General features: G+C 33.7%; 1 protein-coding gene across 6 annotated transcripts in view; it reads left to right on the forward strand.

Annotated features, from left to right (window-relative positions):
- Positions 1–14,629, forward strand: part of SH3KBP1 (SH3 domain containing kinase binding protein 1) — a 457,572-nt gene that overhangs the window by 264,460 nt on the left and 178,483 nt on the right. The window contains exon 1 of one of the 6 annotated variants that reach the window (XM_051985152.1): positions 4,806–4,832. The exons of the other annotated variants lie outside the window; for them this stretch is intronic. Coding sequence (XP_051841112.1) covers positions 4,821–4,832 — 12 coding nt within the window. The 5' untranslated portion in view covers positions 4,806–4,820. Of the gene's footprint in view, positions 1–4,805; positions 4,833–14,629 lie in introns of those variants that run through there. 6 annotated transcript variants of the gene reach the window in all.

Genomic DNA, 14,629 nt, shown 5'->3' on the forward strand with positions numbered 1-14,629 from the left:
TCTGCAACTCCCTCTTGAAATTATTTAGCCCTTCTCTCTGTTAGTTGTTGCTAGATCAATTCTCTATTTTGCCATCACGGAAACCAATAGTTCTATTTTATTCTAATTCATAGAGTCTAGCAGTCTTAGCATTCTACAAATTTAGGGATCATCCCATCCAAATCCATCATAGAACTGAGAAAACAGAATCCCAGAGAAGTTAAAGAAATTAAATGAATTGTCCACTATCATATCGTTTGTGTCTGGTACTATGGAACTGAAACCCTGGTCTCTTGTCTCCTTGTCCAAGAACATATTTTTAATATTTTTTCATATCCAAATTTCTAGCTTATCTGTTGCAAATGGTCTCCTTTCTCCTATTTTATTTTAGTTTCTCAGTTAATTTCTGACCCCTTATAAAATAAATACTTTCAAAAATGCACATTTCTCACTTAATATTTATAAATTTTTTTTCCTCTCTGCTATTTGGTCTTAATATTTAAATAAGTACTTCATAAGTCCATGTTGATGGTCATAGGAGCTTGGATCTGCTGTTTCCAGTCTGAGTTGGTTTGCCCCTCCTCAGGCAACAGGCCTTTCTCTCCCCCAAACTTACAAAGGACACCAGATCACTATTAGCCCTTCTGCTTCTCAGAATTCAAGACCTCGAGAAAACTGTCAGTTGTGGCCTCTGTGATATGAGACACTCATCTGGCTGGTTTTATCATATTTGTGTGAAAGAAACATCCATTTATAGTAGAGAAAATATTAATATTTTCAAAGAACTTGAGAAGAAAACTATCTATCCATGGAATAATTATAGGGAATGGTTCTCTCCTTTCCCTTTCCTTTCCCCCTCCTTTTTTTTTTTTTAAATTAGAGGAGCATATGTCTCTCATCCTCTGGAAATGAAAAATCATAAGGATATGTTGTTTGTCTAATGAAACAGAAGTATATGAGAATCTCTTTCTCAATATTTTTCATTTGTGTCCGACATTTTATGACTCCATTTGAGATTTTTTTTTGGCTGAGTTACTGGAAGGATTTGCCATTTTCTTTGCCAGCTCATTTTACAAATGGGGAAACTGAGATAAATGGGGTTGTGACTTGCCCAGGGTCACACAGCTAGGGACTAGCTGAGGCTGGGTTTGAACTCAGGAAAACGAGGCCCTTGTTCCTTGTTCCAGAAACCCTGAAAACTTTCCCAAACTTTTGTGGTTTTCTTTTTACTCTTTAAAAAAATATATATTATTTGTATTCTAGAGGGCTGGATCTGGAGTCAAGAAAAACTCAGTTCAAATTTAGCCCCAGACACTAACTTTAGCTGTGTCACCATGGACAAGTGGCTTAATATATGTAATCTATGAAATGAGAGTAAAAATACCTATCTCTAGGGTTTGTCATGAGCATCATTTGTAAAGTGTTTTGCAAACTTTAAAAAAAGTGCTATATAAATGCTAGCTGTTATCACTGTCATTGTCATTCTCATCACCATCTCTGTTTTTATGAGCTCTGGAGGTGTTCTTTGGGTGAGTGAGTGTTCTCTCTGTCATGGAACCTCACCTACAATAAGTACTCAGTGAGTGTTATCCCGAGTTGCTTTGTCCTGGTAATAGGTTCTAAGTACAGGAGTAGTCCCTTATTTTGGTGGGGGGTTAACAAGATGATGGAGCAGAGTTGTTTGAAAGTCCCGTAGTTTTCTATGACCGTATACTGCCTCTCCATAAACACAGGGTAGAAAATTTCCAGGCTGATGAATTGTCTGACTTCTGGGAGAGTTTTTTTTTTTCTTACCTCTTTCAGATTTCTTTTTGGTATTGTTCTTGCCCATGTTATCTCAGTCAAACTGAGACCTGCTGAAGATTTTAGCTTAAAAAAGGGTATTCCCTTAGAGCATCCAGGGCCATCTCCAGTCCTTTTGGTCTATATCTGGCCACTGAACCCAGATGGCTCTGAAGGGGAAAGGGAGGCAGGTGACCTTGCACAATCCTCCCTCACTGAAATCCAATTAATTCACTTGCATGTCATGGCATGACCTCCCAGACGTTATGGTCCTCTTCGAGAACAAAGGACAAACAACAACAATCTCTGTGAAGAAAAAAATTAGGAAAGCAATAAAAAGTGATTATTTAATATTTAGTTTTTAATGTATTTGCATTCCCCTTTTGATTTGATAATTTGTTCTTACCACAATCCTGAGAGGTAGGTGCTATTATTATCCCCATTTTAAAGTTGAGGAAACTGAGGCAGACAGCAGGTAAGTCATTTTGTCCAGGATTACACAAGTGTCACTCCTAGTGGCAACTAGAACTGAATGAAGGTTTAAACATAGGATTGAATTCTAATTCCATATCACACTTTAAAAACAGTAATAGTTGAGCTGTCAACTAAATTTCTCTGATTTAAGAGAAAAAAAATCCACCAATACCACCTAAAAACTTATGTTCTCTTTCATTCTAAATGATAATGTAGTATGTGGTCCTCTTTAGGGGAATGGATTCTCTGTAAAAATAATTGAGAAATCAGGTGGTCCTATGGCATCTTGGGTGTGATAATAAAGATGTGTTTGTTCTATGTACTTTTTAAAAAACTCTCATTGAATAATTTGGAAAGCACTAATTTTTTGCTTTGTGAAGCCAGGGAAATGACAAGTAATGACATTCTGTGAAAATTCATTTCATGGATGTTTTCCAGAACTTTCCTGGGAATCACCCAAGATTTTGTGAGTTTCCAGTTAGCTTTGTTGAAGAACGTAGGTTTCCATCTAAAAGAATGGATTAATCAAAGCAGTATTTAATTTGGGTTGTGCTGTTTTCCCCTTCATTAACAGACTTATCTTCTAAACCATTTATTTTAATTCAATTCAAAAACCTTTATTGAGCACCTAATCTCAGAATTGTGAAAGGGATTTCAGATGATTTACATTCCTGCCCAAAGTGCTCAGAAATGTTTGGAGAGGGGCTGGGAGAGGGAGAGAAAGAAAAAACACAAAGGGAGATAAGGGGCAGAGAGAGAGAGGAAGGGAAAAGGGATAAAGCAAGGAGAGAGAAAGGGGGAGGGGAATGGGGAGGGAGGAAGAGAAGAGCTCACATCTGATTGTGGAAATCAGAGAAAGTTTCATGGAGAACTTATCATGTAAGCTGATTCAGAAAGAATCAGCCTATTGAAACTACAGGCAAGGAAGCTTGTGGGACAGTGCATTTTAAGGAGAGAATGGGATCAACATTGGTCTGATTTTCAAATCCAGATCTTTCTGATTTCAAGTCCATTGTTTTTTCCATCAAGCCAGGCTATCTCTGTAGAGTCAGAATTAGAGTTGGAAACATTGGCTGTGTCCAGATTGTTGAGAGCTTGGATGTTAGACTTAAAAGTCTTGATTTGATTCAAGGTAGGAACATAGTAGGCAGCCCAATATTTTTCCAATAAATGAATACACTCTAGCCTGAATTGTAGGGAATTGAATCAGAGAATTTCACCAGGCAGTGGGAAGAAGTTATCCTAAATGTAACAATTAACCATTAAGCTTACTTGAAATAGAAAATTTAAAATTGGATGTATAATAAATTATAATAATAAAGATCACTCTTCAGCTATCTATCATCTGAGAATCTGTAATCACCCAAGACTTGCAGAAGATGTGACCTAAATCTGTAAAAATGGTGATCAAACATATGTTTCTATATATATATATATAGCTGTTAAATGTTCAACATTAATGTATTAGGAAATAATTGCTAATGCCTTCCATCTCGAACTGCCTTGTATTAAACTATTTTGTAATTTATTTTTATTAATTTAATACATACGCTTTTGTCCAGTTGTTTCTTAGTTGTGTCTGATTCTTTGTGACTCCATGCGGGGTTTTCTTGGCAAAGATACTGGAATGGTTTGTCCTTTCCTTCTCCAGCTCATTTTACAGATAAGGAAACTGAGGCAAATAAGGTTACTGATCTGCCCAGGGTCACATAGCTATTTCTAAGGCCAAATTTGAATTCCGGAAGATGAATATTCCTGATTCCAGGGCTAACACTCTATCCACCTAGCCACTTAATTACCCATATGCCTGCTTGTATATACTTAAGTAATAGAGGATTTTGAAAGTAGGGATTGGAGTTTATTACCTATATTATACCCACAGCACCTAGCACAATGCCTGGCATATAACAGGTAGCCAGCAAATCCCTACATCAGAAGTGGCAGACAGCATGGAAGATTTATTTAAGCTTTCTCCCTCCACTCCTTGAAGAAACATCAAGAATAATAGCCTTGGAGTTAGGGCGTCCTCCCTTCTTTCTCTTCAGATAATTAAACTTTGTCTTCTCTAATTCTTTTTATTTAGTAACTGTTTTAACTGTTTTAAGTAATGAAAGCTCATTTTAGTCCTTTAAAAATCGTATATAAATATATTCAAGTTTTAGAATTTCCCTCACATACCACACTGGGTCCCTTCTTCCCTTCCCTCTTTTAATTTGCTTATACTATTTGCCAAAATAGAATGTTTTCCATTTGGCCGTTGGACAGAAGAACTTTGGCTTGTGGGCTCCTGACAGATGCTCAGTGGGTGACTTGTTCAGGAGTTCACACCTGAAACAAAGAGCTAACCTTTGATAGCTCCCTGGAAATAGAAGAAGGGAGGGGACCTTCTCTGAAGCAACTCAAACTCAGAATAGTTCCGGGCTTCCTGAGTTAATAAACAAATCCTGGCTTTGTTTTCCTCCTAGCTCATTTGGTCCCAAGTGTGACTCAGTATTAGGCTTGGTCTTTTAGGCTTTCTGCCCTTGGCTCTTGGAAGGAAGTGAGAGGACCTTTTTAAACTGTAGGAAGGCAGAGCTCACTTCACGATGGGAGAGGAGGTATTTCTAAATTTTTTTTTTTTGCCTTTAGCTAAAGATTTAATGCAATACTATAATTTATCATATATATCATTTTGTGGCAAAACTTTTCATGTGTTTGCATCAGGAGGTTAAAATGATATATGTGTTATTTTAGGATCTCAGTTAGGAGATGCTTTTATCTGCTAAGGAGAAACTGATGAGGAAAAGGATTATTTTCTGAAGGCAAATATTGTCCTGGAACTGTTTAGCTCTTAAAATTCCCTCTTCCCCACCCCCTCCCCCACCCTTTGGTCAATCTGGTCATTAACTTTCACAGATGTTTCCAATTTCTGTGTCTTGGTTTTCATATTGAAGGGAGTAATTTAGATTTGCAGTTTGCATAAGGAATAACTGTTACACCATGTTACAAAGATGTTTAGCAATTACAGATGTTTGCTTAGCAGACAGAAATTCAGAACTCGATTTTCAGGTTAGCCCAAGACAGAAGTTCTTGTCTATTGAAAAGAAAAGGATCTGTAGTTTTTCATTTTGGGGGGCACAGATATTTGGCATGTTCAGTATGCTTGGAGAAATTGTGATCAGAGTCTTTGAAGCCTGGTGAATGACGACTTGTCCTAGAGGTAATGAAAGCAAGAAAATGTTCATTTCACAGATCTTAGCAATTTCTTTACATTTATGTGTACAAATAAGAAATGCTAAATTTGTTTGGTAAGATCTTTCCTCATTAGCTATTAACTATTAACATAGACTTTTCCCCTTGTACGTGAATTTTTGAAAATTTTTATACTTAAAAGCAGAAGTCTGTCATATTAAACATGAAACAAAATGCCCCGATTGACCACAGAGTAACATTTATAATGTGTCATGCATCTTCCTTCTTCCTGTCTCCTATTTAAAAAAAAAATTTTTTTTTGGAGAGGAAGAAGGTGGAAACAGGGACAACATAAATTAAATTTTCTTTAAAATATTTTGGTTTTTTTTATGATTATTAGTATTTTCACAATTCATTATTATTTTAAAAAGAAAAAGGATGTAAGGAAACCCCTCAACATTTTGTTTTAATATACCTGTTTCCAGTAGAAGAACAGAAACGTTTTCTAGTGAATTGAAAATTGCTGCTACCTGGAGATGGGCAGTGAGTAGTGCAAAGGGTAATTATGTCCTTTTAAGTGTTAGGAAGTAACTAAGCATGAAAAATATTAATTTGAAATCAGTTATTGCAAGCCAGTTTTGCTATGCTATGTTAATAGTATTATATGTAAAGAAATTGTCAATCTTCCTTATCTCACTGCCAGATTTTACTTGTAATAAGTTTTGAAAAATTGAAACTAGAAATAGAGAAATATACATCTCTTTATTTGTATATAGGCAAAATGAGTGTGATGAATGGTCATTTGGAAATGAGTGGTAAAAGAATGATTCTGTGATGTCAATGAAATGTGGAAAAACTTAGCAGTACAATTATCTCTCTTCTTTATTTCCCCTCAAGTAGAACTGACACTACCAAACAGCATCAGATTCCATCCATCAGTCACCACTGTATCCATTGGAAAGCTTTAGGTTTTAAAGAAATCAGCTATTTGAAATGAGGAGTGAGAGGATTTTTTTTTTTTTTTTTTTTTTTTTTTTTGGTACACCATACATTCTTGTTTGATTTGCACGACATTAGGGTGACTGCTCTTTTAATATTAGTTTTGCTTTTAAGCTACCAGAGGTTAAAAACTAAACAAAACAACAACTTCCTTCTCTCTGGAATTTTCCTCCCATTTCTTTCTTATGTGCCTGAAAAAAAAAATAAAGAAAAGATGAAAGAAAAAGAAAAGGAAAGAAATAAACAAAGAAAGAAGGAAGAAAGGAAAGGAGAAAAAGAAAAAAAAAAGAAAAAAGATGAACTCCTCAAAGAGTGGTGTGGTTTGACAACAGTATTACATTAAGAGTCCAATGTTATGAGTTCTGGTTATTGTTGACATCAGCTGTGATAACCTGGACAAGTCACTTAATCTTTCTTTAGATTTAATTTCCTTTTTGGTAAAATAGGGACAGTGGTTCCTTGCACTATATAATTCATAGAATTGTATGAAGACAAAATAAGAGAAAATATATGTAAAGATCTTAGAAAATAAGCTGCTATTATAAATAATCAACTAAAGTTTAAATTAAAATTTCTAGGTTGCTTTCCCTTAGAAGATGAATTTGAAGCATTATTACTAAGAAGAAAGGGACAATTCTTATGTTATTGATATTATGCTAAGTGTATAAGGAAAAATGCTGCTTTTTCATCAACTCACTCTTAAGAAATTGGAGTTGGGGGCAACTAGGTGGTGCAGTGGATAGTGCACCAGGCCTGAAGTCAGGAGGACCTGAGTTCAAATCGAGCCTCAAACACTTAACACTTCTAGCTGTGTGACCCTGGGCATTTAAACCCCAATTGCCTTAGCAAAAAGAAAAAAGAAAGAAAGAAAAAGAAGAAAAAAAAGAAAAAAGAAATTGCATTTGTCCAAGAAAAGGGTATATGTTATTCCAGATGCAACCCCTTTCTGCCGAGAAATGGCAGTGAATGGAATGTTAAGAAATAGACTATAGTATTAAATACCAAAGATAGATGGTTGTTTTATGCAATGGAATGTTTGAACTAATTGACCCTAGTTCTTCATATTGATCATACTAAGCTTCAAATATAGAATGATTCAAAAAGAAAAGATTTAAATTAATCATAGAAAGAAAATCTTTAATTTCTAGATTCTAAAAAGCTTTCTATACTGGAAACTCTTTTTCCTTATTTTAAAAAATTATTTACGAGTTCACTGTTACTGATGCTAGAGATGCTTGGGACCCCAATTCCTCATCAATAAAATAGAAATGATGCTTTCATAGGGTTGGTATGAAGATGGTTACAGATTTATATCTGGATCTTTATTTCAATTTAGAAAGTACTTTCAGAAATCTGAGTTATTCATTATTGCTCAATTTTAATTGTTAGAATAATTATTACCCTATTCATTATTACTTTGTTCTTATACTTCATTATAGTACCATAATAACTGATAATAATAATGACAGTAATAACAACAGCAGCCAGCATTTGTAGAATTCTTTAAGACTGGCAAAGTATCTTATATGTATTATTTCTAATTGAATCCTGTGAAGCAAGTGCTGCTATTATCTCCATTTTATACTTTGAGTCAAGCAGAACTGAAGTGATTTGTCTATGGCCACACAGGTAGTGAGTGTTTGAGGCTAAATCTGAACATTGTTTTTCCTAATGCCACATTCAGCACTCTACCCACTGGTCAACTTATACATACATACATACATACATACATATGGCCGGAGACTGCTTCCTTCTCACTCATCATGATTTGTTCAACTTCATTTCCCTGTCTTTGTTACAAGGGAGATTCAGTGACTGGGGTGGGAATGGAGAATGGAGTCATGAAGTTTTTGGGGAAAAATAAATCATTTTAAGTGAGAGGTTGCATTAGCAGAACATTATAAATTTATTCTTTATTAAAAAGACCATCAGGTCATTTAATTTCATTTTCGGTAATCAACATAAGACTACCAAAATACAGTTTAAAATAGCCATCCATTATATAATATCTTATGATACCATTTGGTTGACAACCCCAGTCATCACTCGACAAATAGTACCATTTAAATTAATCGTAGAAAGAAAATATCCAATTTCTAGATAGTAAAAATTTCTCTATGCTGGGAACTCTTTTTGCTTATTTTTAAAAATTATTTTGGTTCATTGTTATTGATGCTAGAGATCCAAATTCCTCATTAATAAAACAGAAATGATGTTTTAGAATCAGGATGCCAGTATTTGATTCTTAACTCTGACCCTAACTTTTTGACCATGAGCTAGTCCCCTTAATCTTGAGTTTTTCCTTTATTTGTGCAATAAGGATTATACTACTCCTTATCTGACAAGGTTATTGTGAGAAAAACACTTTGTAAACCCCTCAGAGGAGTTTTGTTGCTGAGGTTGTGAGTCCTGGAAATATCTTATCAGTCACCTATTTTTTTTTCCATTAAGAATTAGGCAGGCCAATCCCATTTGACTGTAAATTCCCTGAAGCTAAGGATTATTTATCTAAATCTTGTTTTGCAGTGATAAATATTTTTTGAATGAATGAATGAGTAAGCAAATGAATTAATGAAACATTGAGAGGTGATAAACAGATGAAGAAACTGGTCTAGGGGAAGATAACCAATGAAATGAAGAGTAGATTAAGATATTTAAACTGCCTTGGAATTAAATTATTTATTTATTTTGCTGAGGCAGTTGGGATTAAGTGACTTTCCCAGGGTCACACATCCAGGACTAGTTAGGTGTCTGAAATCAGAGGTCAAATTTGAACTCAGATCCTCTTGACTTCAGGCTGGTACTCTCTCCATTATACCAATTAGCTGCCCCCAATTAATAATTTTAAAAAGTTCATTTAATTTTTAACTTAAGGAATAAAATAAGCATTTCAATAAATTAATATAATACAAAAAATAATTGCACATGAAACTGCAAATCTGTTATGTACAATTTGCAATTCCTTTTAAATATATAACAAAGTTATCATGTAAATTAAAAAAGAAAAAAGAATTGCAATGGTCCATGTTAGGAGAAGTGAAATTTGACCTTTGGGAAATGTCTGATTTAAACTACTTGTGTTTCACCTAGTTTTGGTGAGGGAAGTTAGAACTATAAAAAACTGATTTAATTCTTCATTCTCTTTTGATTTGGGTAAGCATTTTCACCCATCAATGATTTTAATATTTTTTTTGCTCCATTTGTTTCTGTAGCATCTGCTTAGCCTGCCCTGCTTATTTCAGCTTTGTATTTGAAACTTTCTGTGTCCTCACTCCACTCCTTCCTGACCCTTTATGCTTTCTTTCTCTATCTTCCCTTCCCTCATATTTTCTCTTTGTCACATATATATGTTTTTTTCCTTTCTCAATATGCTATCTTTCGGCATGCTCAGATTTCTCTAAAATCCCTTGGGTTATATTTATAAAATTAGCAAAAATGGATTATGAAAGAATTTATGACAGTCACAAAATTTTAGATTATATTATAGCTCTAGGCCTTTGCTGTAGTTTCACAATGATTGCTTTTCCATTTTTTTTTTTTTTGACATTTTTGGAAATAGATATAATTGTTGTATTTGTAAGGTAGCTTTTTATCCTCCTTTCCTTTCCTCCTTCTCTTCCTCCTCCTTCTTCTTCGATGATAGCATGCCATCAGGTCTTAAAAAACAATATATGTACCCTTTAATCCAACAGTGTTACTTCTGGGCTTATACCCCAAAGAAATACTAAAGAAGGGAAAAGGACCTGTATGTGCCAAAGTGTTTGTGACAGCCCTGTTTGTAGTGGCCAGGAACTGGAAAATGAAAGGATGCCCATCAATTGGAGAATGGCTGGGTAAATTGTGGTATATGAATGTTATGGAGTATTATTGTTCTGTAAGAAATGACCAGCAGGATGAATACAGAGAGGCTTGGAGAGACTTACATGAACTGATGCTAAGTGAAATGAGCAGAACCAGGAGATCATTATACACTTCGACAACGATATTGTATGAGGATGTATTCTGATGGAAGTGGATTTTTTGACAAAGAGACCTAACTTAGTTTCAATTGATCAATGATGGACAGAAGCAGCTACACCCAAAGAAAGAACACTGGGAAATGAATGTAAACTATTTGCATTTTTGTTTTTCTTCCTGGGTTATTTTTACCTTCTGAATCCAATTCTCCCTGTGCAATAAGAGAACTTCGGTTCTTACACATATATAGTATCTAGGATATATTGCACCATATTTAAATATAGGACTGCTTGCCATCTAGGGAGGGGATAGAGGAAGGGAGGGGAAAAATCGGAACAGAAGTGAGTGCAAGGGATAATGTTGTAAAAAATTACCCTGGCATGGGTTCTGTCAATAAAAAGTTATTATTAAAAAAAAAAAATGAAAAAAACCCCAATATATGGGTGACAGTTGTTTATACAGTAACATGCAATAGTTAACTACAGAATATCTATATAGAGGTTAGAGCTTTATAATCTTAGGACAGAAGTTTTCAACTTTTTTACATTGTGGACCCTTTTGGAAGTCTGGTAAAGCTTATGAACCTCTCCCCAGAATAATATTTTTAAATCCATAAAATTAAATATATAGGATTAGAAAAAAAGTAATTATATTAAAATGCTACCAATTTTTTTAGAAAAATAATTTATAAAACCTATGTGAAAATGTCCTGGAATAGATGATATTTTCAATGACTAAGCAGGACATAGATTCAATTTCTAAGATTAGCATTCTAGGATTTCTCAAGTTTTTTATATAATTATTGTAGAAATCATCTAAGAATATATAAAACTCTAGATCTTACATTGTTTGAGTCTTTTGATTAATGACAGAGAAAAGAGGAAGAACTTAAAATGGAGTTTTTAGATTAAATGAACTGTCAAAGATGGGGGCGTTAGTTCTCCAGGTAATGAAAATAGTTTTGTAAGTCATAAAATTGTTGTATATATACAGTAAAATATTTTACTTAAGACTATTAACTTTAGGAGAAATGAAGATTTCTGACGTGGACTGAACACTGAAAATAGTTATTAAAATGATTGTGAATGGTTATAAATTGCAATATCCGGAGACATACTGATTCAAGTACCTTGAATGGACATTATATTAATGGAGTAGAAAACAAGAACAATGAAGGGGAAGTTACAGGAACTGGAGGTCATTTAACATGGATATTTTAGTATTGTCTTTGTTTCTATTATTCATATTGTTTTTCTGGATTGGCCTTTTTTGTTCTTTATGATATAAACATCCTTCCAAGTTGATTTGAATTCTTTATTTTTGTTGATCTCTCATGGAAAAGTAATGGTTCATTTTTGTCATCTGTTACAATTTTTTCAGCCATTCTCCAGTTATTTGGCTTTTTAAAAAGTTTTGGCTGTTATAGTGTTGCTTATTTGGGGGCAGATAATATTTTTGTCTTGTCATTAATCTTCTTAGGGTCTAAATCTCATAGTGGGTTAAAGAAGTTGATAAGTAATCATACACACACAATTCTTAAATATAAGGTAGTTTGAGGAGAAGGGTGTTAACATTTGGGGAATGAGGAATCATAAATGGCTTCCTGCAGAAGATGGTGCCCTGAACTATGTATTCAAGGAAGAAAGGGGCTTTTTGTAAAATTTTCATAACCTTTCTTATAACTCCAACTTGTTTTCCAAAGTTGTTGACTATTTCACAGCTCTGACAACAAATGAACATACATATCTCCTCATATACCTACAAATATTGAATTTTCCCATCTTTTATCATTTTCTATTATATGGACACAATACACATATATGTGCACACATATGCTACTACTACACACACACATACACACACACTTAACAAACACCAAACAACCAGAATACATTCTCATGAAACATGACAGTATAACTGAAAATATATAGTACGTTTTACTTTGTGAGTTTACTGACTTACAGGAAGATATAAAAATAAAAAGGATGGGTGCTTTAATTTTAAAAGTATGATACCACCATTACTGATGTATTTGATCCAGGTTTTGTTTGCTTCTTCATTATGGCTTGATTGTCATTGTTGTAATTATTTATGTATATTTTTCTCCCCCTTACCCCCATGCAACTTCCAGAGTATTTTCTGAATTTTATGTGATCATCCTATCTTATGGTATAGCAAAATTACATTCCATTCACATTCCACCTTTCAGCCATATCCCAACCATCAGGCACATGTTTTGTTTCCAGCTTTTGGTTATGATCAATATTACTGCTATGAATATTTTTGTGTGCATGCATTCACCATAGCTCTCTCCAGGATATGAAGGATTCTCTTATGGAAAATAAATGATATGACCAGCTGTTCTTCAGGTCCTCTAGGGATTGAAAAGAAATAAGGTTTAACTTGCAGCATATCTGTGATTTAATGAAACAGACTTCCTGATGTTGAAGGTTAAAAAATACCAGGATGTGGCAATAGGGAAGATGTGGAAATTCTTACTAAAAATCCCTAAAAAGAATGACATGGATAACTTAAAGGTCATAGACAACCTAAGGTAGATGGATAGACTAGATGAGTCCGAGGCATTTTTTTTTTTTTACATTAATATCAACATCCTCTCTAGAAGCAGCTTTAGCAGCAATTTTCTAAATTAAATTTTAGGTTTTTTTTTTAAATTAGAAAAAAATAACACCTTTTTTCCTGCTCAATTCTCTTAACCCCAGCTGAAAAAAGAAGAAATAAAAACCCTCAATACAAACAAGTATTTTCAAGCAAAATACATCTCTATAAGATGTACATATATTTACTCTGCAAGTACATATATTTCATTCTATATTGAATCTTTTACCTATCACATTTTAGATAAACCACACTGGCTATTATGGCAGTGGTTTTTTTGGGTTGTTTTTAGGGATTTGTGAAAGACAAAATCCATACTCAGAAGGATCTCAATTGTATCCTAAATGGACAGTATTGAAATAAATTCACAAAGAATTAGTGAACAAAAGATTTAATCATGCATAAACATACATAGCAGGATGTTTCTTTTCCCAAGCAGATAGTAAGATAGAATATTAAAAATTAAAGAAATGCCCATGAAAAACATTTGTCTTAAATGTAGGGTGTTTCCAAAGTCTTGGTGCAGTTTTAAGTTTAGATACTTAACATTGTTATAGATTTTAATACTTAATACTTTTAAGCTTAAATAGCTTCAAATTGCAATCAGACTTTTTGAATACCCTGTATACAAAACTGTAGTAGTTTGTCCTGGGTTTTCACTAGAAAACATAGACATAGAGTTTGGAGAGATCTTAAATTTTGGCCACCTAGTCCAGAGGAAGAGAGAATGGGGAATATTATTTGTTTTGAGAAAGGCAGGGCAAAAACCTGTGGATAGGGAATGTAAATCAGATTGTATTAGTACTCACAGTTGTCAAACTATTTTAGAAATGGAAGGGGCACCTGTTGGTATTTATTTATATGTTGAAAACTAAGAGATTTAGCTAATATGAGTTAGTTAACAGTAACTAACATTGAAGTCTAAAACTATCTCAATAATGTATTCTTTGTCCTCTGGTATCTTATAATCTAGGTAAATAGTCTCCTTGAGGATTTGGGAGAATGGTGTCTTTGTCGAGTATTTATCATAGGTCCTGGCATGTTGTCATATGATAAACATTTATTGATTATTATTAACAAAATTCCTAAGTATAAATAGTTATAATACAAGAGCATGAGAAAAAAAGTCTCCTTATCTGTCAAATAGGAACTGATATAGGGATAATAACAGAACCTACTTCCCAGATTGGTTAGGAGTATAAAATGAGGGAGTGTGTGTAAATTAATTTTGCAACTCTTGAAGCACTTTATAAATACCAGCTCTAATTCTTTTATTTTTAATTGAAAATTTTGAGGAATGGAGTAACTAGGCAATTAGAAATCTTGCTGAACAGATAAATAAAAAGTGATACATAGAGAAGCAATCATCTGAGGGATACAACTTGCTCATTTTGTATGATTGGTTGAGATTTTTTTCCTATAGAATTTGCAATTAGTCATTTCTTTCAAGTAGTGAACAATTCATATTGTGAAGCAAGATTGTATATGATGCCCATTTTCATAAAACTTTGTGATAGTAGAAATAGCAAAATGATATTGTCTTGGACTTTGATAAAATGTTTCTAAATATTTGATTTGCAAATTGCTTCTGGAAGGGGAAGGAGGAAAGAATGAAACATTCAGAACTCAAAATTTAAAAAAAAGAATG

The sequence above is a fragment of the Antechinus flavipes genome, chromosome 3 (assembly GCF_016432865.1).
Source record: "Antechinus flavipes isolate AdamAnt ecotype Samford, QLD, Australia chromosome 3, AdamAnt_v2, whole genome shotgun sequence".
Lineage (NCBI taxonomy): Eukaryota > Metazoa > Chordata > Mammalia > Dasyuromorphia > Dasyuridae > Antechinus > Antechinus flavipes.